This window comes from Phoca vitulina, unplaced genomic scaffold, assembly GCF_004348235.1.
Source record: "Phoca vitulina isolate PV1807 unplaced genomic scaffold, GSC_HSeal_1.0 scaffold2, whole genome shotgun sequence".
Taxonomy (NCBI): Eukaryota; Metazoa; Chordata; class Mammalia; order Carnivora; family Phocidae; genus Phoca; species Phoca vitulina.
Genome location: NW_022589705.1, coordinates 7,279,757 through 7,304,152, shown reverse-complemented (window position 1 = coordinate 7,304,152; position 24,396 = coordinate 7,279,757). Strand labels below are relative to the sequence as shown.

Sequence of the window (24,396 nt, the reverse complement as noted above, 5' to 3'; positions counted from 1 at the left end):
AACTTACATATATATACCAAAAATATTGGTAACTACTATGAAGGGATAGAATATGACTCTAAAAATGAAAAATAAAAAATACTTTTTAAAAAAGGGATTGATAAGATGTTTGAAAAAGAGAAAAAGAAAAATTTTTTTAAAAGTTTTAAAAAAATTAACTTTGAAAGACTAAAGAATCATGGTAAAAAAAAGCCATGGATTCTATGTGCAATATTCCCCTAGCTCTGGAGTTCTGCCGTTCTCATTGATCGGTAAACTTGGTCTTGGCTGGCTGTTCTTGCTGATCTTCTTGGGGAGGGGCCTGTTGCCATGGTTCCCAAATGTCTTTGCTGGAGGCGGAATTGCCCCGCCCTTGCCGGTCTGGGCTAAGTAATTTGCTTGGGTTTGCTCTCCGGAGCTTTTGTTCCCTGCAAGCTTTCCGTCCAGCTTTGGAGGAGGTGAGTGAAAATGGCGGCCTCCCAATCTCCCTACCCAGAGGAGCCGAGAACTCGGGGCCCTGCTCCTCAGTGCGCCCCCAGAGAAAAGCAGTCAATCACTCCCGTCTCCCCAGTCTCCTGCCGCACTCTGTGCTCACCCGGCCTGTGACCAAGCATTTCTTTCTCTGGCTCACGACCCTGTGTGGAGTCTCCAAACCCAGCAGATCTCTGCGGTGCGCTCCCGCGCTACTCCTCCTGGGGGAGGAAGGGGAGTCTCCCCGGATCTGCCGCTTGTTGGGTCCCTGCTGGAGGAGCAGTGGCCCGACTGTGCCGCGGATCACGGTTTATGGCAACCCCGAGCTGAGAGCCTGGGCTCCGTCTCTGCAGCCGGCTTCCCCGCTCCGATCTCTGGGATCTCTGCCGCACTCAGGCACCCCCGGTCTTTCTGTGACCCCGAGGGTCCTGAGACCACACTGTCCCAGCGAGGGTTCCACCCCTCGCTTAGCCACTGGAGCGACGTCCCTCAGCGGAACCGACTTCTAATTTTAGTATATGTGCTGCCGAAGCGAGCACAGTGGAGCCGACTTCTAAAAGTTCTGATTTTGTGCTCCTCAGCTCTGTTACTTGCCAGAAGCGGCCAACGGAGGCCCCCTCCCCCGCCGTCTATCCTCCCGAATATCACGTCGGATTCACTTCTCCACACGTCCTACCTTCGAGAAAGTGGTCACTTTTCTGTTCAGAGAGTTGTTGCTATTCTTTTCTTCGATCTCCTGTTGAGTTTGTAGGTGTTCAGAATGGTTTGATCCCTATCCAGCTGAATTCCTGAGACCAGACGAAATCCAGGTCTCCTACTCCTCCGCCATCTTGCTCCCCATCTGGCATCACAATTTAATCACAGTATAAATTGTGGTTGATTGAGGTAAAGTACTAGCTGAATCAGGTTAACCTTGGGAATCCATATGACTGCTGCCCTTGACTTTTATGGCAGGAATGATGGCTACAAACACCATGGCGTGGAATGGATTCTCCTGGGTGTACCAAGCACTTGAAAAATCACCTGGTTTATTATTATTGTAAATCAACAAAACAAGACTATAATAACACTTTTCAACACTTATCTCTTCTTGATACATTTGCTAATAGAAAACATTAGAGAAGGAAACATTTATGCAAAATAAATGCCAAATAAAAATCAGTTAAAAGTTTGAAAGATAAATCCACACATTTTATCCTATTTGAAATTTTCACTCCTAAAATTAAATTGTACAAAAAGTATCACTTGTATTATTTGATAGTTTTGAGTTTGGTAACAAGTATTCCAGACAGTAAAAAAAAATTCGTATTGCGTCGATGCTCCTCAAATTGTTAAGTGTGTGTCCAAAAGCATCTTCAGATTGGGCATTAGGTTGTTTTCTTGAATAAGCTTGTTTTGTTTTTTAATGATGAAAATATGTTGTCTCCTTTCCCTGATTTTGGTTTTGCCATTGAAATCTATATTGCTTTTACTTCAGATTTTACACCAGTTTCTGATTTCAGGTTGGAGTGTTCCACAACAACATTCACTTCTCTCTGCATTTCTTCTATTAAAGGGGTTTACAAAGCACTGAAACTCATAGCAACATACTCAAGCAGTGGAAAATGCCAAGGGACATTGTTGGGTAGTATTCAAATAACATTCAGATCCCCCTTCAAGGTTAACATCATTACATAGAATCACACATCAGAACTGCTGATTTAAGGACTTATTTAGCCTTCAAAACCTGTGATTTTTGGAGAACACCACTCATAAGATTTATATAAAGTATAAATGCATCTAACTGCGCTAATATTGTATTTGCAAGAAAGACTCACTGTTAGCAGACAGGGCCTTGACCTCACACTTGTAGCTCAGGAACAGCTGCAAGTAAGACTGACAAGTGGATTGTGAATGCTGCTCTCCCATGTGCTTCTGTCCTAGTGCCTGCAAATGTCAACTTGACCATTCGGTTTCACTTGTCAGTATTTTCTGCTCTTGCTTTCAGTTGATATTTTTAGATTCCTTCAAATCAGTAACATCTCTGTGTCAGATGATTAAGCTTTAATTCTCACAGGAGAATTATAATACTTTGTTTCCTCATTTTCCCTATCAACTGATTTTTCTGGGGATTTAGAAAAAGTAAATTGGCCAAGAGACTTCAAGGAGGGATCCCTACATGAAAACACTAATGTCTATCAACTGCAGCTCTCATCTAGGAGTTGGTGAGAATGCAAAGTATATTTACTTTGGGACATTTTCTTTTAAACATAACACTTACCATATGGCCTAGCATTTCCACTCCTAGGTATTAGCTCAACATAAATTTAAATATATGTCTGCCCAAGGACTTGTAAGTTTATAGCTGCTTTATTTATAATGCCCCAAATCTGGAACCAGCCCAAGTGCCCATCAATGGTGAATGCCTAATCAAATTTTGGTATATCTGTGCAATAGAATACCACTTGGCAATAAAAGGATATTGAACCACAACATGGGTAGATCTCAAAAGCATCATGCCAAATGAAAGAGGCCAGGTACAAACCACTACTGGAATCAGTGTATGATTCTATGTATATGAGATTCTGTTAATCACAGAACTACAGTGACAGCAGATCAGCAGCTTCCACAGGGTCCTGAGAAAACCTTTAGGAATGATGAGTCCCAAGACTCACAGAATTGTGAGTTTAGTGAATTTGATTGTGGGTCAGTTATATTCAAATAAAGTGACCAAGTAGATTCCCACAATTGTTTTCTTTTATATCATTAATAATTAGAAAATGAAAGTTTACAAAAAGATATTTATAATAGCATATAGGCATTTGAAATACCTAGAAATTAATCTCTAAAGAAGTGTAAAGACTTCTGTAAGATAAAATTAAGGGGCCATAAAGAAGATCTGAATATACTGACTGATTTCTTGTTCCTGGATTAAAGATTCAATATGGTGAAGACAGGAGTTCTCCTTAAATTGATTAATAGATTCATTCTAATCCCATAAAAATTCCAGCATTCTTAGCCTATTTCTCTGATTCCAGGTTTTATATGGAAGGGCTGTAAATAGAGAAAACAAAATAGGTGGACTTTTTCTATTCTATACCAAGATTTATCATAGAAATGTAATAATTATAGCACCATGATAATGGTGCAGGACTGGTCAGTGGGTAAATAGGATGTAATAGCCCAATAACACATCCAGTTTTATCTAAGCATTTCTATGTGAGATTTCTATGAAAGAAGTGACTTTGCCTGATCAGAGGGGAAAATAATTGACTTTTCAATAAGTGTGTTGAATAGCCATCTGGAAAAAAAAGAAGTTGGACTACTACCTCCCATCAGGCCGAATAAGATCTATTTTAGTGCATTAAAGTACTAGGTGTGAAAGGCAAAGTTGTAATACTTTTACAAAGAATATAGAATGTCTCCATGGCCTTAGGAAGGATTTCTTCAACAAGACACAGAAGCATTAGCTATAAAGGAAAGGATTGATAAATTTGACTACAATAAAATGAAAAACTACTATCATTAAAAGACCATTAAAAAAGATGAAAAAAATCACAGCGTGGGAGAAGATACTGTCTATTCTGCTACAGTGTTTGTTTCTGTAACACAAGTAAGTTCATATATGATTGGTAAGTAGGTGGGATAATGATGTCAATTTAATGGAGGTAATATATTGGTTCTTATTCCATTTTCCCCAGCAAGCTAATGTTTTGTGTCATCAAGTAGCAGCAAGTAAACAGAATATACAAACATAGTTGAATGTTGCATGCACTGTGCATAATGCCCATTCACCTCGATTTGGCCTCTTTTCTCAATTTGGACATGTACTTTATCTTAAAAATCATTTATTGCACCTTTTGCCTTATCTTCATTATTCAGTAGCTCCAACCTTCCTTATATCCCTGTCAAGCTATCTTTTCTTTTTTTAAAATTGTTATTTAAAGACAAAGTATTTTATTTACACTGGTATTTTTATCAGGAATTTAAAATATCTTTTAAGCTGTCTTAGTGTTTTTAATTAGGGTTGTTACTGATTTTGCTAGGCTCTGGTTACAAAGTTGCAATAGGTTTTGAGAAATCAACCCTGACCCTATTTTCTCGGTAATCTCCACTATTTGGGGAACACGATTTTGCAGAAAGTACTGTTTCTAGAAAGCATTTTTTTAAAAAAGATTTATTTATTCATTTTAGAGAGAAAGCATGAGTGGGAGGGGCAGAGGGAAAGGGAGAGAGAATCTTAAGCAGACTATGCTGAGCACAGAGCCCGCCGTGGGGCTGGAGACCATGACCCAAGTCAAAACCAGTAGTTGGATGCCCAACCGACTGTGCCACCCAGGCTCCCCCTTATTTCACATTTTTGCAGAAACTCCCCCTTTGCAACACGTATATCTGACAAAGGACTGCAGTGCTTTATCAATAGTAAGACACAGTTATTTCACATGTTAGCCTCTCTACAATTGTATTGTATCTTACAGTAGATGTAATCTTTTGATTTTAATTGCCAGTTTTCTTTTTTAGTGATAAAATGGTGCATTTTGGAAGCTGTTGATTACTTAGATTTGATGAAGTACTGTAGTAAAGAACTACAAGTCAAGTTTTAGAAGATAGGCAAACCAACAGAGAAGTGGCAAAAGCCTTGAACAGTCACTTCACAACAAAAGAAATCTCTATGGCTAGTAAATATTTGAAAAAGAATGTGTGATCTCATAAATCAGTTGCACATTAAATACACAGTGAGATGCCTTCACATGTTGGCAGAAGTTTAAAAACCTGACTCCAAGTGTTAATGTGGACATAAAAGGATGCATATGGCATGATTCCGTTCATATGAAATTACAAAAGAGGCAAAACTAAGCTTTGTTGCTTAGGAATGCATTATGTAGTTGGTAAAAAAAAAATTTAAAGAAGAAAGGAAATCATCATCACAAATGTCAAGGTGGTGGGTACTTTTGGGGGCGGGGGGAAGGAGAGATTTATGATTGGAGGCGTACAAGGGGGCTTTTGGTCTCCTGGTGATACTGTTTCTTCACTTGGGTGGGTTTGCTTTATTATTACTTGTCAAACTTTACATATATGTCTTATGTACCTGTCTGTATATTTCAGAATAAAACAAAAGAGGGGAATGATCAGTTGTATCAAATGTTGATAGGTCAGGTAATATGAGGACTGAGACTTGAGCATTGGGTTAAGCAGAGTGGAGACTCCTGATGAACACAGCAGATTGTCTCAGTGGAGTGGTTGGGGCAGTGATCTAATTGGAATGGGCTCAAGAGACAGAAGAGAGGAGTTGGGAGACTGTGAGTAAACAGAACTTGGAGGAATTTTTATGTAAAAAGGAGAAATATAGTAGGGACTAGAGGTGATATAGGAAGCTTTACATTAAATATATAGAGTATCAGGAGAATACCAATATAAATTTTCTGGAATGCTGAAGGCAATAGGGTAGGGTAGATGAAAGGAGAGAACTTTTTATGTGTATTGAGATGACACATTTTTGGAGAGAGGATGTGAAAATTTGTAATACCTGTATTTGTAGAGAAGTAACATTAAAGCTTCTTTTTAAGTCTTGGAAATATATATATGTGTCACACATGGCATTTCATATCTACTCATGGAAAGAATCATGAATATCACCTTGCTTAACACCACTTTTCAGAAAGAGAATGAAGCACAGAGGGATTAAGTGCTTGCTTAAAATCGTATCATTACTAACAATTCCAGACTAAAACACGGAGTATCTCCTGCCCCTTGGATCAGTGCTCTTTTTATAGTATTATCTATAATATGGTTTGCTCTTAAATCGGGTTTTTCAGGTTTTATATAATCAGTATATATATTTTTTAAAGATTTTATTTATTTATTTGAGAGAGAGAGAACACATGAGAGGGGATAGGGTCAGAGGACGAAGCGGACTCCCTGCTGAGCAGGGAGCCCGATGCGGGACTCGATCCAGGGACTCCAGGATCATGACCTGAGCCAAAGGCAGTCGCTTAACCAACTGAGCCACCCAGGTGCCCTATAATCAGTATATTTCATAGTAGAGTTTATTTGGATAATACTTCAATTAGCCTTTGCTGCATAACAAATCACCCTAGAACTTAATGGCTTAAAATAACCATCATGTATTATTTCTCATGATTCCATGAGTTAGATGAGCTCAACCGGGACCACTTATGTGGCTGCAGTCATTGGCACCTCCACTGGGGTTGGAGGGGCTAAGATGGCCTCACTCACATGTCTGGAACCTTGGTGCTGTTTGTTGGCTGGGGCTCTCTCATCGTAGTGTAACCTGGACTTCCATACTTGGTGGTGGAACCATTCCAAGAAAGCAAAGATGGAAGTCTAGACTCTTGAACTTGTACAGCATCACATCCTCCACATTAAACTTTTCAAAGCAAATCGTAAATCCAGTCCAGATTTCAGAGGTGAAGCAGTAGGCCGCCCCATCTCTTAATGAGAGGAGGTACAAAATATTGTGGCCACGTTTTTCTTTCTATCACAGATAATTATAAATGTTAAATTTAATCATTAAATTTATTTTCCAATGTTAATTTTTAGTTAATATGGAGCTAAAAGCTATTGATTTGGGGAATCTAACAATGTGGTTTAGCCAATGCATGAGAAAACAACAATTTGACAACGACAAAAATATTTTAACAAAAAAAGTTATGTTTTCCAGCTTTTTTATCCTCTGTGATATAAAACAGATAAATGCTCATTTTAAAAATAACAAGTTCAGTAAGAACAAGGGGGGAACTTATTGAATATACTTGTTGCTTATAGTATTGGCTAAATCATTTTCTGAGATTGTTACCATTAATGTTTTATTATCACCTTTGTGAATTTTTTTCAGGTTACAGAATATAGTAGAATGTAATACAACTAAAAAGTAAGAGCAATTAATAATCTTCCATTAATTATAATAATAGCGTATTTCCAGGTACTGTGCTAATTATATTTGTATAAAATTTCACATAATTTACTTGACCACTGTCTATATCGAGTACCTACTATGATTCTTTCACTGTGTTAAGACTTGGGACTATTAGTTTGAACCATGTAGACATCATTCCTTCATGTTGCATCCCAGGTGGGAGTCAGGGAAGGTCCTCTAAAGAAACTTCTGAAGCCAGGATGTAAAGGATGAGTAGATGTCAGCTGAGGTAAGAGTGGGAAAGGGAAGAGGAAGTCTTCCAGGGAAAGGGATGACTTGGAGAAAGGCCTTGTGGAGGTAAGCAAGTGTAAGGAACATTAAAAGAACTAAAAAAAAAAAAAAAAAACTATTATGGTTAAAGCCTAGAATGTTAAAGGGGTGAGGCAAAAAAGAACCTGAAGAGGATTGTTATTGCTAAAGATCATGGGAAACATTTGATAGATTTAGAGGTTTTTTGCTCAGATGATTGTTTTAGAGATGTCACTGGCTGCAGTCTAGGTAAGGACCATAGCCAGGAAGAAGTAAGGGTTGACCCTATGAGACCAACAAAACAGACCATAGATAGTGATATGAATTAGATGAGTGTGAGAATGAAGAAAAGTGTATAAACCCTAGAGGTATTGAGGAGATGGAATCAACCAGATTTACTAACCAGATGTGGAATAGAGGGAGGAACCCAAGATGGCGGACTCTCTGCCCTCTGGCTTGGAGCGCCATTAATGACTAGGGAGCATAAGTGGAAGAAAAGATCTGGAAAGGGATTCTTGTGCAGGATTTGCTGCAATATCCCAACTCTGTTTTGAGGCTAAATACTTGGGTCTCTTTTTTTGTATTCTCTACTATTTGAAATAATTTTTCCAGTATCAGTTCACAGAAACGTTGGATCATATTCAGTAAAATTCAGTCAAATGTAGCAATGCTGCCATACCTGAATTTATACTTTGATCTAAAAGATTTTACTTTAGGGCGCCTGGGTGGCTCAGTTGGTTAAGCGACTGCCTTCGGCTCAGGTCATGATCCTGGAGTCCTGGGATCGAGTCCCACATTGGGCTCCCTGCTCAGCAGGGAGTCTGCTTCTCCCTCTGACCCTCCTCCCTCTCATGCTCTCTGTCTCTCATTCTCTCTCTCGCAAATAAATAAAATCTTAAAAATAAATAAATAAATAAAAGATTTTACTTTAGTGTGAATTCCTTGATAGGAATTTACTATTCTGTTGCCATAGTGTATTTCATTAAACAGTGTACTTCTTAAATTTTTAAAATTACTTAAAGAGAATAATGGCTGAGAAGCAATATGTGAATACCTATCTTAAGCTTTAAGTCCTTTATTCATTAAACTAAAATAATTTCATAATTAATATTTGTCCAAATTTTAAAACTAAAGTGCATTAAAAGAACTTTTAAAAATTGTTTCTCTCTTCACTTATACCAGGGAAGAAAAATACATAAGGTAGCTTGATAAAAATGAAATCTGTATACACTGAAACTAATATTGTGTGTCAACTATACTTCAATTAAAAAAAAAAGAATAACCATGTCCCCCAAAATATGAAGTCTTATCATTGGTAGATTTATCTTTCCTTCAGATGTTAATTTGACACTAGAACTCTTTTTAGTCTTTGTGGTTTGTATTTCGTAGCTATCTGTAGATTATATTAAAGTATATTTAGTCATCCTACATTATTGTCCTATTTTCACCTAAAAATGTTGCCTAGAATTTTCTGGTTGTCTTTCTAGAAGGTACATATATTCAGTAGTGTGTTTCTCCCATGTGTTCTCTATAGACTGTATTTTCTATTATTCTCAATATTTTGTAAGTTTAAAAGCAACCTATTTTTTTTCTTGTTTTTTTTTCCTTAGGCACTACAAGGGCCCCCAGGGATGGGGAAGTACCAGGGGTGGACTATAATTTCATTTCTGTTGAACAGTTCAAAGCACTGGAAGAGAGTGGAGCATTATTAGAAAGTGGAACGTATGACGGTATGTCCCCAAATACTGACAACAGCAGCAACCCAGAGAACTATCTGAATGGCTGGAATTACTTCAAAGGGAAATTGATCAATAAAATATTTTTTTTTAAATTGTCTTCTGTTGGTCTTTGGGAAGGTTTTCTTTTGGTTAGCCTGTTTGTAATTTACTACCTAAAATGGGATTAAGTAATTAAGCAGAAGCGTTCCATCATATTATAAAGCTGATTGTGAAGAATATACTGAAATCCTTCAAAACAGCCAGTTTGCATATTTTGTAGTAATTCATATTCATCATATGAACTCAACAAGTGTTTGTTGTTTGCTTTCTGTTTGTGGTTAGGAATCCAAATACTGTGCACTTAAAAAAATCTATAGCTTGGCTCTCTTGGAGAAAAGAGAATATAGATTGGGGGGAAAACAACAAAAATGGAATAATTGGTTTTCTTTTCATATCTCTTCTCTACCCACTTGTTTCTAGAAGTAGAGACTTAAGATCAGTTTCAATTTTTAAATGATGCTGTGTTCCATCTTTTGTTCTCCCTTACCTGACACTCTTCACTGGCAAGCTTGTCCACTCCCATCCACGCTCTACTTCTCCATCATTGCTTTCTCATGCTGTTATAGTTGCCTTTTTCACAAGCTTGGTGAAAGCCGCATCATGTCTTAGTAGTATCTTCAGTGCCTAGAGGTGGTGTTCGATGAACACTAACCTTGAATTCAACATATCCAAGTATGCATTGATGTTCTATCCAAAAGAATAATTCTTCGTAATTTCTCTCTTTAGCTGTACCCTGGGCTCAAAATGGTGGAGTCATCATTTACTCCCTCCCCTTCCTTAGAGTTTCCATCTCTCTGTCACCAAATCTAGTCATTTCTTCCTCTGTAACAGCTTTCACGATGCGTTTCTTTTCACTCTCACACCACTTCGTAGGCTCTGGACAAGCTCATGTCTGGGCTACTGCGGCTGTTTCTTCCCCATGTCTAACGCACCTGCCCATTGCTCTCATGCTTGTCTTCCTCCACTGCTGCTCCACTTGTGTCTCCTCTTCAGAGTCTTCTGTGATTTCCTTTTTGCCTGCTCAGTTTGCCCCAGCTGTGCTTTTTGGGCTTAGCTCCCACAACTCATTCATTCATTCGTTCATTCAGCAACCCATTTATTAAGTACCTACAACGTGCTAGAGATACTGTGGTGAACAATACTGAAATGGTACTGCCTTAATAAATCCTATATCCAAGTAGGAAAAGCAGTCAGAAAACAAGCAAAATCACTATAAAAGGAGACGTTATGAAGAAAACAAAAATAAGAGCTTTAAAGAAAAGAGTAGAAACGCCTTATTTAGATAAGGTGGCCAGTGAAGACTTCTGAGAGGAAATGACCACTACTTATTTTTTATTTTGAGGCCAATAGCCTGGCCTCATTCACCTCCCTTTTAGAGGCAACCATTCGGATGTGTTTAATCTGTATGCTTTTGTTCATATGCATTCTCGCAAAATGTGTCTTCTGTGCATGCATGTATTATTTGCATCTGGACTGTGTTCTATATCTCATTCAGTTTTTAAGTGTCCTCAGTTATTTCAGTGTTTTTTAGATTCATCCATGTCGCTGTCCTATATTTACATGTAATTCATTGCTTTTTTTAACCACTGCACAGCACTCCATATTGTGAATTTACATGTAATTCATTGCTTTTTTAACTACTGCACAGCGATCCACTGCATTCTACTTAACCCCTCTTGTAGTAATTGACTTTCAGATTGCTTCCAGCACCCCCTCACCACAGATAGAGCTGCAGCATCCTCTTCTTCTAGACCTGTGTGAGGATGTCCGTGGCACATATACCCAGGGGCAGAACTGTCGGGCTATAAGGTCTGCAGGTACTTAATCTGATGGAGTCGAGGCAGCTCTGCAGCTGCTTTCCCGCCAGCCGTCTTGAGGGGTTGGTTCCTGTAGCAGCTAGAATAAGGATTCCATGTCCTCACCGTCCAGCTGTATCATTTTGCCAATCTGATGGTTGTAGAAGTGGGATCTCCTTTTAATTCTAGCTTCTCTGGTTGTCAGAGAGTTGGAATATCTTTTTATATGCTTGTTAGTGTTTTGGACTTCTGCAAATTGTCTTTTCATTTGTACTGTACATTTTTTTAAAAGTGGGATCTCAATCCACATTCCAGTTTGTGGACATTCCTTAGATATTTAGATATTTATTTAGACATTAATTCCTTATTGGATATAGATATTTTCTCCCGTTCTGTCACTTATTATGCTTGTCCATGTGTTTCTTTGTTAAGCAGAAATCCTTAGTTTTTATATGTCAGATTTATCACTGTTTTTCTTAGGGTTTGTGCTTTTGAAGTTTTGTTTAAGAAGTCCTTCTCTGTCCTTAGATCACAAGACATTCTCCCTCATTTTCCTCTGTTAAGTATAAGAACATGGGCGATGACAAAGTGGCATATTACATATTATAATTGCTGTGTGCTAAATTTAAAGGAAATGCGAATTGAAATGTACCATTTCACACCCATCAGGTTGACAGAAATTTTAAAGTCTGATAATTGTGAGAAGTGGAAACTCCCATATACTGCTGGCAAGAGTATAAAATGATACAATCCCTTTGGGGAGCATTTTGGCAATAGCTAGTAAATTTGAAGATGCACTTAGCTCTGACCCAGCAGTTCCCTCTCTGGATGCCTGCTCTAGAGAAATCTTTATCTATGTGCATATGTAGTCACATACCAGAACAATCATTACAGCGTTATTTGAAATAGAGAATGGAAACAACTCTGTTTTAGTAGGGGAATTCATAAAATGCATTTTAACTTGTTCATGAAAACGGACTATTATACAGCAATTAAATAAACTTGAATCTACATGAATGAACAGGAACAAGTCTTAGAAATATAATTGAATAAAAGGAAAGTTGCAAAAGAACACATAGAGCATACTGTTTCTAAAAAAAGATACGAAATGTTAGAAAAACCTTTATGAACCTTTTATGAAAACAATGGTATTTATATGTTATATATGCATATACATACATCCTAGTTGTACACAGTGTGCAGGGAAATGACACATACCAACTTCAGAACAACTCAGGGAGAGCTGTTCCTGAAGGACTGACAGGAAGTTATGGCCTTAATTGAACATGTGACCGTGTATGTATGTCCTTAAAGAGGGGGACAAAAGGGAGACCTGAAAGGAATCCGGCAGAAGTTAAATAAACAAATAAGGATGTGTCTAATACAATTGTCTCTGATTCTGTATGTATTTAAAATATTTAATAGTTGGTAGTTCTTTTTGAAAAATGAAAAAACCTTCAGAAAAGAAAAAGGGAAAAAAACCCTTCTAAAACAGCTTCAAAAAGATGAAAACCTTTTCTGTCAATAACTATAGTCAGGATTCACAAACCATGTCATTTTTATGCATTGCTGTATCTGAAATCTTGATACTTACCAACAACTCAAGAAAAATAGGCCTAATTTCCTTATAAGCAATGCTAGTTTTCTTTAAGTCCAATAATTGTGTTTAAATAAGGAAACTGCCAGAATTTGTTATGAAGTTCTAAAATCTTAATGATCATGGGTGGCAATCAAAATATCCTAAATTTGTCTGATTTCACCCTAGAAAACAGTTAAACGTCCTAGAGTGAGATAATAATTACTAAGACTACGCAATAAAATGTGTATCTAGTGTTGCTACTAGAACTACCGTCCTTAGGGAAGGTGGATGTTTGATTTTTGTCACAGAATGTCCAAATTCCTGGGTAGTGTGATTGTTGGACACAGTGCAGGAAAAATTGAGATCCTGGAGCATCCTGTTCCCCAACCAGACCTCTCTTTGGAACGTTTCTGGGCCCTCTGCCCCAGAGAAGTGTGAGATGGCCTCTTCACTGGGTCCTTGTTTTACTGTGGGCTGGAAAGTTTGCAGAGACTCTCTTGAGTCTGTTTTAAATACAGATCTTCGCATCCATCTGCCTGACAGGGGTAACTCCATTTCAGATGTGGATTTGGGAGCAAGGGAGTAGTTGAGTGGGGAGAGGCAAGATGTAGTTGAAAAATTTTTTGGTTTGATTTCATTGTTTTGTCTTGAATATTTTAATGACAATTACCACCCAAAGTCAGATGTCCAAAGAATTTATCTTAATGCTTTTCCCTCAAGGCACACATGACCAAAGGTAAAGTGATCTGTAGATTTGCCTCAGTATTATGGTGAACAACCTATACTTTTTTTCATCTGGGACAAATAATTCATTGTATACCCCATTAATTTACTTTATGTGATGAGCATCTTAATTGCCTCCTTAGGAGCCCAGGAATTTCATTAGAAGGTGTGATTTTTAAAAATAAATAAATGAAAGAAGATCATGAATATTTTATTCCCTAACCATATCTTTCGATAGCATTAGTATAGTGGCTGATAAAAGGTTGAAACCAGCAGGAGCCAAAAACTGTTAATGTAGTTAGACCTTTTGAGTGGTTTTCCATTGTATTTGGCTGCCTACTGGGAACTGCATGACAAATTAAGAAGATATTCAATTGTTTTCATTCTACTCTGGAACATTTATTTTTACTGCAAAAATTCCTGATCCTCAAGACTTAGAATATTAAAGTATTTCTTGCTTTCCTGAGAGTAAGCCAATATTGAATTATGCTAATAATGTCTCTATTTGTTCAATAAATTGTCAAATAAAATAATATAATTAGAATGCTCAGAGAACCTAAAAATTACTTTTACATAAACAGCCTACATTTCAGCACACACTGGTTCTTAGCTTTATCCTTTACCCACATATTTTCTCATTTTACCAAAATAGTTCATTATGTTACACATCAGAACAAAATTATTTGAGTTCGTTTTCTCTTCCTTTACTCCCACTTCCTATACCAATTAGTCTTACACAAGAGCATTGATGCATTTAAATTCACAAATCAGGCCCTAATTTAGAGCCCATGCAAAGCAAGCCCTATAGGAATAAATAATCTGCGTACATGAAGTCAACTTCCTATCTATCCTTAGTACAAATAGTATTAAAAAGTTAGATAATGTTAGAATATACATGGGCACTTGAGAAATTAGTTCTTTCTGTTCTTTCTCCCTCCTCTGCTCCCAAGAAGAAGCATTTGGGCTTCCTTTTGGCCATTCAGAAGCCTCGGTATAAGGCAGCAGGGCAGAGACATACACTGGACCATGTTGTTCTGACTCTCAGTTCAAATTAGTCCTTTCAGCTGCCGTTATTTTGTCCATTTCAGGAAACTTCTATGGAACTCCCAAGCCTCCAGCAGAACCCAGCCCTTTCCAGCCAGATCCAGTTGATCAGGTCCTCTTCGATAATGAGTTTGACACCGAATCCCAAAGAAAACGAACTACATCTGTCAGCAAGATGGAAAGAATGGACAGCTCTCTTCCTGAAGAGGAAGAAGATGAGGACAAGGAAGCTGTTAATGGCAGTGGAACTGCAGGTTTGTAAACAGATGAACAAATTCTAACTGATCTTCCGGGTTGACTTGAACATGACACTGAACTGGAAGTAGTAAAACCTTTCCCAGAGCATGTGTAGAGCAAGTGATGCAATTCTAATTATTTTTAAGAGATTTTGTGTGGAACGAAGTGTATCTCTGTCAACCGCCTTATAAGGTGAAGTGAGGTTGCACCAAGTGGCAGTTTTGATAAGTCTGTAATAAGCTATCATTAGTAATAACATAACATGCCATGATCCCTCTGCTTAAAAGATTTGAGGTTCCAAGATATGAGAATCTTGTTAGCCTAAGTCATACTTTACAGGATATGGACAAAATACAGTTTTAAGATATAACCTTCAACTAAAACTGCAGAGGGTTAGAAATATGCCAGTAAAAATTATCTGAAAGATTTGTTAGCACTATGTTGAGTTTAAATTCTGAATCACTCAAAAAAAAATTTCCAAACCTGACTCTTACTTTTCATTAAATGCTAAACCAACAGAAATTTAGTGGTGAAGAATCTTCCTTTGAGTACCCCTAAAAAATGTGGTGTTTGCTTAGGAGATTCTTACCCTTTTTTTTTTTTTTAATTTTATTTACTTATTCATGAGAGCCGGGGGGCGGTGGGAGTAGGGAGAAGCAGGCTCCCTGCTGACCAGGGAGCCTGATGCGGGGCTCTATCCCAGGACCCCGGGATCATGACCTGAGCCGAAGGCAGATGCCTAACCATCTGAGCCACCCAGGTGCCCAGGAGGTTAAATTTTTCAAAAGTAGTAAGAATAGTCTCTGTCCTTAATTCATGATCTAAAAGTACACACCTAAACTAATTAGGGAAATAGTTACTTTTTTTTTTTTTAAAGATTTTTATTTATTTATTTGACAGAGAGAGACACAGCGAGAGAGGGAACACAGGCAGGGGGAGTGGGAGAAGCAGGCTTCCCGCTGAGCAGGGAGCCCGTTGTGGGGCTCTATCCCCAGGACCCTGAGATCAGGACCTGAGCTGAAGGCAGACACTTAAAGACTGAGCCACCCAGGCGCCCCGATTCTTACCCTTCTAATTGAGAGTATAAGTAGGAAGCTACAGAATCACAGTAGAACTAATTTCAGTGCTATTTATTATAACATGTTTATTCAAAACACTAGAATATGAACTTCATGAGGGCTGGCAGTTTTGCTTGTTTTGTTCATTGCTGTATCCCTTGCACCATAAGCAGTGCCTGGCACAAAGTAGGAACTAAGAAAATATTTTATTAATACCCCAAAAATGAATGAATTTGAGTACATCCCCAAATTTGCAGAACCCATTACCATATTATTTTCCCAAACCACTTAAATTTGCTGTGTATATTGTATTTACTGTCTTAATACATCCACGTTTCTGTCCTCCTCCAGGGTGTGAGTCCTGTCTTATAGTCCTAACATCTCACATAGTTATGATACATAATATGTTTGATGTTAAATTAATTACTCCAGTATACTTGGGTGTAGAGACTGAGAAAGGCCTAAAAGGTTTAGGTGAATTCACATCTAATTCTTCAGGGGCTGTTAAGGGAAATTGTCATACAGTAGGGCCTTTTGATATTGATGTCAGCTTTGTTTTCCCACAGAATTAAGTCTGTTAACATTTTTAAATGTTTAAGACTGGAATTACAGACCATGAATCTGTCCCAGTGTTGGAATTTATATATTCTTATTTTGAGGGGGGAAAAAATATTCTGTTTTTACTTCCTAATACAGATCTTCTCAGTGACCACTGCAGTTCCTTCAGAGGGAAACCTCTTTGTGATCCCCAAAGCTTTATGTTTGTCATGTAAGCCAGTTGTTAAAGCAGATGTTACTAACTTGTTGACGTTAATATTTAAAGGGAGTGTATCCGAGAGTGGGAGGCAGTTTGTATACTATCTTTTGTGTGTGGATACCATAGGGCACTTCCACTGGATTATATATTTCTTTGTAAGAGAAAATATTCAGACTATTTTAAGGAAAAAAACAATAAAAGACAGGACTAATAGCCCTTGGTTTTTTCTGAATAGGTACTAACTCTAGTTGTTAACTTTTATTGAAAGTTGTGGAAATGTGCTTTTTGTGTTGCTTTTGGGGACTAGAATTCCTGCCTTGAAAAATCAGAAAATTGTTGGGGATGGAAGTGGTGAGGGGATAGTTAAAGATTTATTTGTATCCCCAATATGTATATTATTTTATATCTTGCTGAAGAATTCATGTGAGAATGCTAATATGCCCATGTAGGATGACATATGTTATATAATAATGCTAAAATTTTTTCCCAAGTATTGGTTGTTACATAAACAGTATTTTCAAGTCATTGGCTATTAAGCGAACTCTTTTACACAGTCATTTCAAATTATGTTCAGAAAAGTATGAGACATCATATAGTTGCTTTTGTTTTCCTCCAACATACTTCTGTCCCAAGATTGTAACTCCCTTCCAGATTGATTTACACATTGGGTGCCTTTTAATTTCTGTCACTTTTTTGCCTGGAGAATGAATCATGGGTTTTATTCTAGCTATGCATTCAACAAATATTTATTGAGTACCTGCTAGGCTAGTAGGTGCTGGCATTTTTCTAACAGCTAAGAATAAAGCACTGAACAAAACAGACAAAAGCTCTGGTCTTCATGAACTTTGCCTTCTAGCGGGAGAAAAAAAATTATCCAACATGAATGAATAGCATATGGTATATTAGAGAGTGCTAAAGAGAAAAACAAAGCAGAGAAGGAGAGGGATAAAAAGTAGTGGATTTTAGATAGAGTGGCAGAAAAGATCTCACTGAGAAGAAGACTTTGAAAGAAGCGATGGTGTAAACCCAAAATATCTGGGAGGAGAACATTCCAGCCAGAGGGAATTTTAAGTACAAATGCCCTGAGGTGGGAGCATGCCTGGAATACTCAGACAAAGGCAAGGAAACCAATATAGTTGGATACAACGTGGACAATACATTATATGTGGTTGGAGCAGAGTGATGGAAGGAAATAGAATAGTGAGCAATGAGGTCAGTCAGATAATGATTGGGGGTGTGTGGAAATGCATTTATGTAGGATCTTATACGTCGTTGGAAGAATTTTGCTTTTTAAAAAAAGAATTTTGCTTTTTATTCTGAGATGAGAAACCATTATAGGGTTTTGAGTAGGAGAGGAACATGATAAAACGAATTTTAATAGGCTCATTCTGGCTACTGAATTGAAAATAGGCAGTAGGATGGCAGGCATAAATAGTGATACTAATTAAGAGGTTATTGCAGTAATTTATGTGAGAGATAGTGGTTTGGACCTGATGAAAGTGTGACAGGGAAGAAGTGGCCTGAGCCAGTAACATTTGCTGACAGACTGGATTTGAGGTCCGAGAGCAGAGAGTCAAAGATCACTTCAAGGGTTTTAATTTGAGTATCCAGAAGAATGGAGTTGCCTTTATTGAGATGAGGTAGATTGTAAGAGGAGTCAGTTTGGATTGGAAAAGGGTAGTAGGAGCTCCAGTTGGGATATTTAAGCTTGAGATGCTCATTAGACATCCAAATGCAAATGTCCTGTTTGAAGTTGGATTTAAAAGTCTATGTCTGGTCTGAAGATGCATATTGGGACATCATCAGCATACAACTTGCAGAGCAGTGACACTGAATGAGATCACCAAGAAAGTAACTCTAGAAAGAGAAGAGAAAACGTCCAGAGACGGAACCCTGAGAAGACCCTCTCCTACGTGGAGCTCAGGGAGACTGAGAAGAGCCAGTGAGATAGAAGGGCACACAGGAGGGTGGAGGGGCCTAGAAGCCAGGGGAAGAGAATGATCAACTATGTCAGATGCCACTGATAAGTCAGATAAGAGAGCCACTGAGAACTGATCATTGGATTTAGCTATGTGGAGGAAACAGGGTCATCCAATGAGATTAGGGCTGAGGGAGAAGTAATGGTAGATTTAAGAAGAAAAGTATGAAATAGTTATGCAGGGGAGTGTCAGAGTGAACGGACTAAAGGAATTTCCTGTGATTATCATACACCATTAAATGCCCTCTTGAGGTTAGTTATCAGCTACATGTGCCCGCGTAGAGTAGGTGGAGAGATGTAAGCAGAGTTATGCCTCAGCCGGGCACGTATGCTGAAGTAAGGTTGAGGCAGAAGATCCAGTAGTGTTTGCAAGGGAGCGACGATCATGGCTGATCACGGAACTTAAGTTGCCTGAGTAGGACAATGAGGACATGGCGAGGGCACAGATGGGGGGTGAGGAATGGTGAAGGGTAGTAAGTAGCTGTATTAATGGATTCTAGAACTAGGTTGGATAAAGGACAGTGAGAGTGAAGTACTATATGTAATGATATCTAAGGCGTCTTCTAAGATTCTCTGATTCCGAGGCATTGCCCGCAGTTTGGAGTTGTCGTAAGTTCGAAGTGCATGAATTGTGAATTCCCTAGATGGTAACCAAATTTTAGTATTCTTACCTACCTCATGGACTCTGGGACTCTCAAAGGATTGTGATATCACCAACAGAGAATTAGACTTAACAACAGAAAGTCTATTGAGCGTAATTTTAAAAAACTAGTATTATGTTAAAGGCCTGTGTTAAATATATGTGAGACAGGTTGGTAGAGCAGTTCAGAGCGTGGACCACCTAGATTTGAATCCTGACTTTGTGTTATCAGCTGTGTGACCCTGACTAAATTGACCTCACTGTGCCTTAGTTTCTTCATCCATAATCTAAAAAACATAAGAGTAATAATAAATCATCACAGGGCTGCTGTGAGGATCATGAGTTCATATATGTAAAGTGCTTCAAGTAGAGCCTGGCCCATGAAAGGACCGTGTAAGCGGCCCTGCAGACTTTGCTGTCAGTCATACACTAACTGACACATATTCACAATATTCCCAATTGATCCCAGTGTTGCTTGTCGCTTCTTTCCCAGACAGGCATCAGAAGTGCTGTACTGGGTTAATGTCACTTAGCAGATGAAAAAAATGCAGTATGTCTATTTGTTACCTCAAAAATGATAGCAGAACAGGGCGCCTGGGTGGCTCAGTTGGTTAAGCGACTGCCTTTGGCTCAGGTCATGATCCTGGAGTCGTGGGATCGATTCCCACATCAGGCTCCCTGCTCAGCAGGGAGTCTGCTTCTCCCTCTGACCCTCCCCCCTCTCATGTGCTCTCTCTCTCTCATTCTCTGTCTCTCAAATAAATAAATAAAATGTTTTTTAAAAATGATAGCAGAACGTGGACATAACACACACAGAAATTTGCAATAAGTGTTTGGCGTTTTGTTGGAAATGAAGAGAGCTGTTTGAAGGGAGTGTAACTTTACCTGCTTCGCACGCTGTTCTGTGTTCAATGGCAGAAAATGGAGAGAGGCGTTCTGAGTCGTCTGACTGGATGAAGACTGTCCCGAGTTATAACCAAACTAATAGCTCCATGGACTTCAGAAATTATATGATGAGAGATGAGAATCTGGAACCACTGCCCAAAAACTGGGAGATGGCCTACACCGACACAGGGATGGTCTACTTCATTGAGTAAGCAAATGTCTGTATCTCTCCTAACACACCCTGTCACTGTGAGGCTTGGCTTACCGTTGCTTTATCCTCATTCACGAGGCTTCCGTTTCTTTTGTCTTTCTTTAAAAAAATTTTTCATACAAGTAACAGTTGATTCTTTAATCTGATGATTTCCCTGGATGATATTTCATTTTTATTTGACTTGGATAAAGGACTTCTGGTTTTATAAAAACAGGAGGATTAAAAACAGTTTTATCACTAATCATGAAAAATGTAGGCATGGAGGGTATTTTGCCTTGATGTTTTTTTTAAACTTTTGATAGATTGTCCAACTTATTGAGCATTTCAAGAATTACCATCCTGTGGAGGGAGGGCATATGTATTATCTGAGCTGAATATTTTCAGTTCTAGATGTATTCAGGCAATGTAGTTGAATAATATAGGAGGGAAATATCACTGATCCTCAGACTCATTGGTACAATATAAATTGACAAACGCTAATTTATGAGAAAGCACTATTAATGTAAATATAAATATATTTATAGAGATATAGAATACCACATGTATTTGATCAACCTAAAATTTTATATGGTTTGCACCAGAGAATAATAATATGACAATGATTTTTTGGAAGTTTCATTATGAAGCATTTTTATATTCTTATGCAACTATAATTCTCATCTTTAAAATAATTTGCACAGAGGCAGAATATGAATGTAGTGAAGTTACAGAATACAGCAGGTAAATAACAATTAAAATATTGAGAGCTGGACACTGTAGTCAAGGAACATACACTTAAAAATGAGTTGGCGGGGGAGACTTGAATCTGTTTCCTCATTTGGTCCCAAGTTCCACATCCTTCGCATAGAGTGAGCATCTTGCTTTACCAAGTGGAATTACAGTATTTAAAAGACATAGATTTTGTGTTAATTGTATTCTTTCTACCATACATGGTACAGTATTGATTATATTATACATGTACGTAAACATTAATGACAAGGATTATGCAAAACAGACAAAATTAGGTATACTCTTCTCTCTGGACAATTTGAGGGGTTGTTCAAGGGTAATTTAGACTTTTGGCTTTCATTCTGATTTTAGCACTAAATCCCCAAGTGAGATGTGGAGTCATCAGAAGTGGCTAGAGTATCTTCAGAAGCAGAGTATGAGACATTGAACCTGACAGTACTTTATCCTGTAAATGGGGATAAGTTAGTAAATTATAGAGAGAGGAGAGAATTTATAAAAGAAATGCCTTTAGAGTTGAACGTTATTAAAATGCATTGAAGACCTAGATATAAGACCTGAAACCATAAAATTCCTAAAAGAAAACACAGGGACAAAATTTCATGGCATTGAATTTGGCAAGGACTTCTTGGATACAGAAACTACAGGCAACAAAAACAAAAATAGACAAACAGGACTTCATCAGACTTAAAAACTGTGCAGCAAAGGGAAGCACTCAATGAGTGGAAAAACAACTGGGAGAATAGGAGCAAATATTTGCAAACCCATATCTGATAAGGGGTTCGTAACCACAATATAGCTGAATAGTATTTGCTGCTGTAGCTAATGTATTTGATCTGTGTTACTACTGCTGTTAAATCACGCGTCTGTAAGAAAATAGGTCTGTAGCCTTTAGCTATTATGTTTTGGGTATAGCCCCTATGGACATTTCTTTACCTTGAGAAATACTGAGTAAAATCCTAGTAGATTGCCTACATCTGCTAATTTAGCAATAAAAATTTTGGAGCATTGGAACCAAAGTTAAGCTTTTCTCAAGTAGCAATTTTGAATTAGGTTTAGCAAGATACATACATGATTTTTTTTTTTTTTTCTAACAATCTACATGCTGCTAAGCCTCTTTGGAGTCCTGATCCTTTTCATGTTGCTAAAATCGATTTAACTGGCTTGAGTGTGGAGAAATTAGCACTTTGACAGAACGGATAACACAGACTATCTAGAAACAATCCCAGTTTCTCCTATTCAGATTATCCATTATTCAGCATACAGAAGTGTTTCTACCATAGTCTACCAGCTAGTATTATACCTGGCAATGTGTAAGAAGGGGTTGCAATGGCCCTAAGTAGCTCAGGAGTTAGAAAAGGCATAGAAGGTATGATTAATTCCCTGAAACCATTGGCTTAATTTCCTAAGAATAATTAATATAAAGGATAGGGAGTTTATCTCATGATAAAAACACCAATGAATGATATTTTTTATTCACGTTGTTATTCTCACTCTACTTTGATAATAACTTTAATTTGCATTTTGTTGTCTTGGGTATATTTTCCTCCATGGTGTTTTCTTTCTTTAATATCCTCATATTTCAGATGTTTATACTGTACCACTGTCTACTCAGCAGTGTGACGGCTCTGTTTTAGCATTGGTGTCTGCTGCATGGTGACACTGCTCCTGGAAGCCTCTGTGGTCTGCTTCATAAAAAGGAGTGTGTGTGTGTGGGGGGGGCAGGGGGGGTGGCTTTTGGTTCTGCCTTCTTTTTTCTATTCAGTATATGATCCATAGTTTGTAGAGTAGACTTTAACTGTACCCATCATTTTTACTTTCATGCTGCAGAAATAGATACTTGAAGACTTTTTATTTTATGAAACTCTTTCATTTTAAAGAACACTTTTGAGGGCAGGGGAATCTGTCTGTTTAACACTCTATCGCCCACCGTCAGCACAGTGCCACGCATCACAGGTACTCAAGAAATAGAGTGTTTTTTGAAGGGAGGGAGGAAGGAATTCAGCCAGCACCAAACAAGGTTTTCAAGGCAGCTTTTTCAACTGGATAATGCACAGTATGGGGCTATGTGCCCACCCTTTGGAATATTTTTGACTGCTTAAGTCAGTGTCTATTATTCTGTACTTGGCATTTTACCCCTTCTTTTAGTGTCTTCTTTCTCAGATTAGTGCCTCTAGGATTACCTTCCCTGTATGGCAGTTTTGAAGGAGCAGATTGAGAACAATAGGATTATTGAATCAGAGGTGTGCAAACAGAGCCTGTAGGAGATAAATGTGCAGACATCATATACCTTTCAGTCACTTTTAATCTTTGCTTTTGAAATACTTTCCTCCCTCTTTATTTTACTGTTTCTAATTGAAATCTTTATTCTGCAGCCACAATACCAAGACAACCACCTGGTTGGATCCTCGTCTTTGTAAGAAAGCCAAAGCCCCTGAAGACTGTGAAGACGGAGGTAGAGATTCAGAAATCTTTTATATTGTACTTATTCACTTAATCCTTCTTGTTTTTCTTGCTTGGATAGTGAGTTTTCCAAAACCCTAAACAAACCATAATGTGCATAAGCACATAAGCAGTGGGTGGATATCATATTCAACTGACTCTCACAATTGTGTCATTGAATCTAATTTTATGAGAGACTTTATTTCTCTCTTTTTGAGAATTATACAATGAAATCCTTTTTAAGAGTCTTAATAAAAATAAATTGCCCTTTTTTCATGTTTGTTTTAAAGAAAAAGTTTTCAATTTCTAAATAAATATTTTAATAAATTAGATACATTCTTAACCACAGGGTAGCCTCATCATGGCTATTGAACCTTCAAAAATATATTTAATTTAGTATCACTAGAACAGATGTGTTAGTATTTATGGCTATTCTTTCATTTAGAGCATCAGTAGAAACTGAGTGAAAGTCTCTAATATATCCCACCCCCCACCCCACCCACACACAATTTTTACTGCCTAGTAGAAAAATTTCTCTAAGAATTCTTAGGTAATAATGCTTGTTTATCTTATGTATTATATAGTTCTTAATAGTATAGTCTTGCACATAAATATAGACTTTACCCCAACCAAAATTGTTTGCTATGCCTTCTTGAATATAGAGTGAAGATGAATAAAATTTGCATTCATTTTGTATCACCGTATCAGAAATTATTTACCTTGGGTTAAAAATGAATGGCTGCGAATGAGTTTCAGATAGTCCTCCTATAGATTGAACTCCAATCTATTAAAAAAAAATAAACAGTTTATATATTTTGTTCAGCATGATTACAATATTAAGAATTTTTCTAGGAACAACCAATTGGAAAATGGAATTATTTTAAAATTGTTTGCAATGATATAAAAAAAATTAGATACCTTGGAGCA

The 24,396-nt window shown here is 37.7% G+C and overlaps 1 protein-coding gene across 2 annotated transcripts in view; it reads left to right on the top strand.

Moving 5' to 3' along the window:
* Positions 1-24,396, top strand: part of MAGI3 (membrane associated guanylate kinase, WW and PDZ domain containing 3) — a 234,557-nt gene that overhangs the window by 151,184 nt on the left and 58,977 nt on the right. For both annotated transcript variants that reach the window (XM_032421255.1, XM_032421249.1), the window contains exons 3-6: positions 9,226-9,345; positions 14,580-14,789; positions 20,124-20,298; positions 23,403-23,482. In XM_032421255.1, the coding sequence (XP_032277146.1) occupies positions 9,226-9,345; positions 14,580-14,789; positions 20,124-20,298; positions 23,403-23,482 (585 nt within the window). The remainder of the gene's footprint in view (positions 1-9,225; positions 9,346-14,579; positions 14,790-20,123; positions 20,299-23,402; positions 23,483-24,396) is intronic.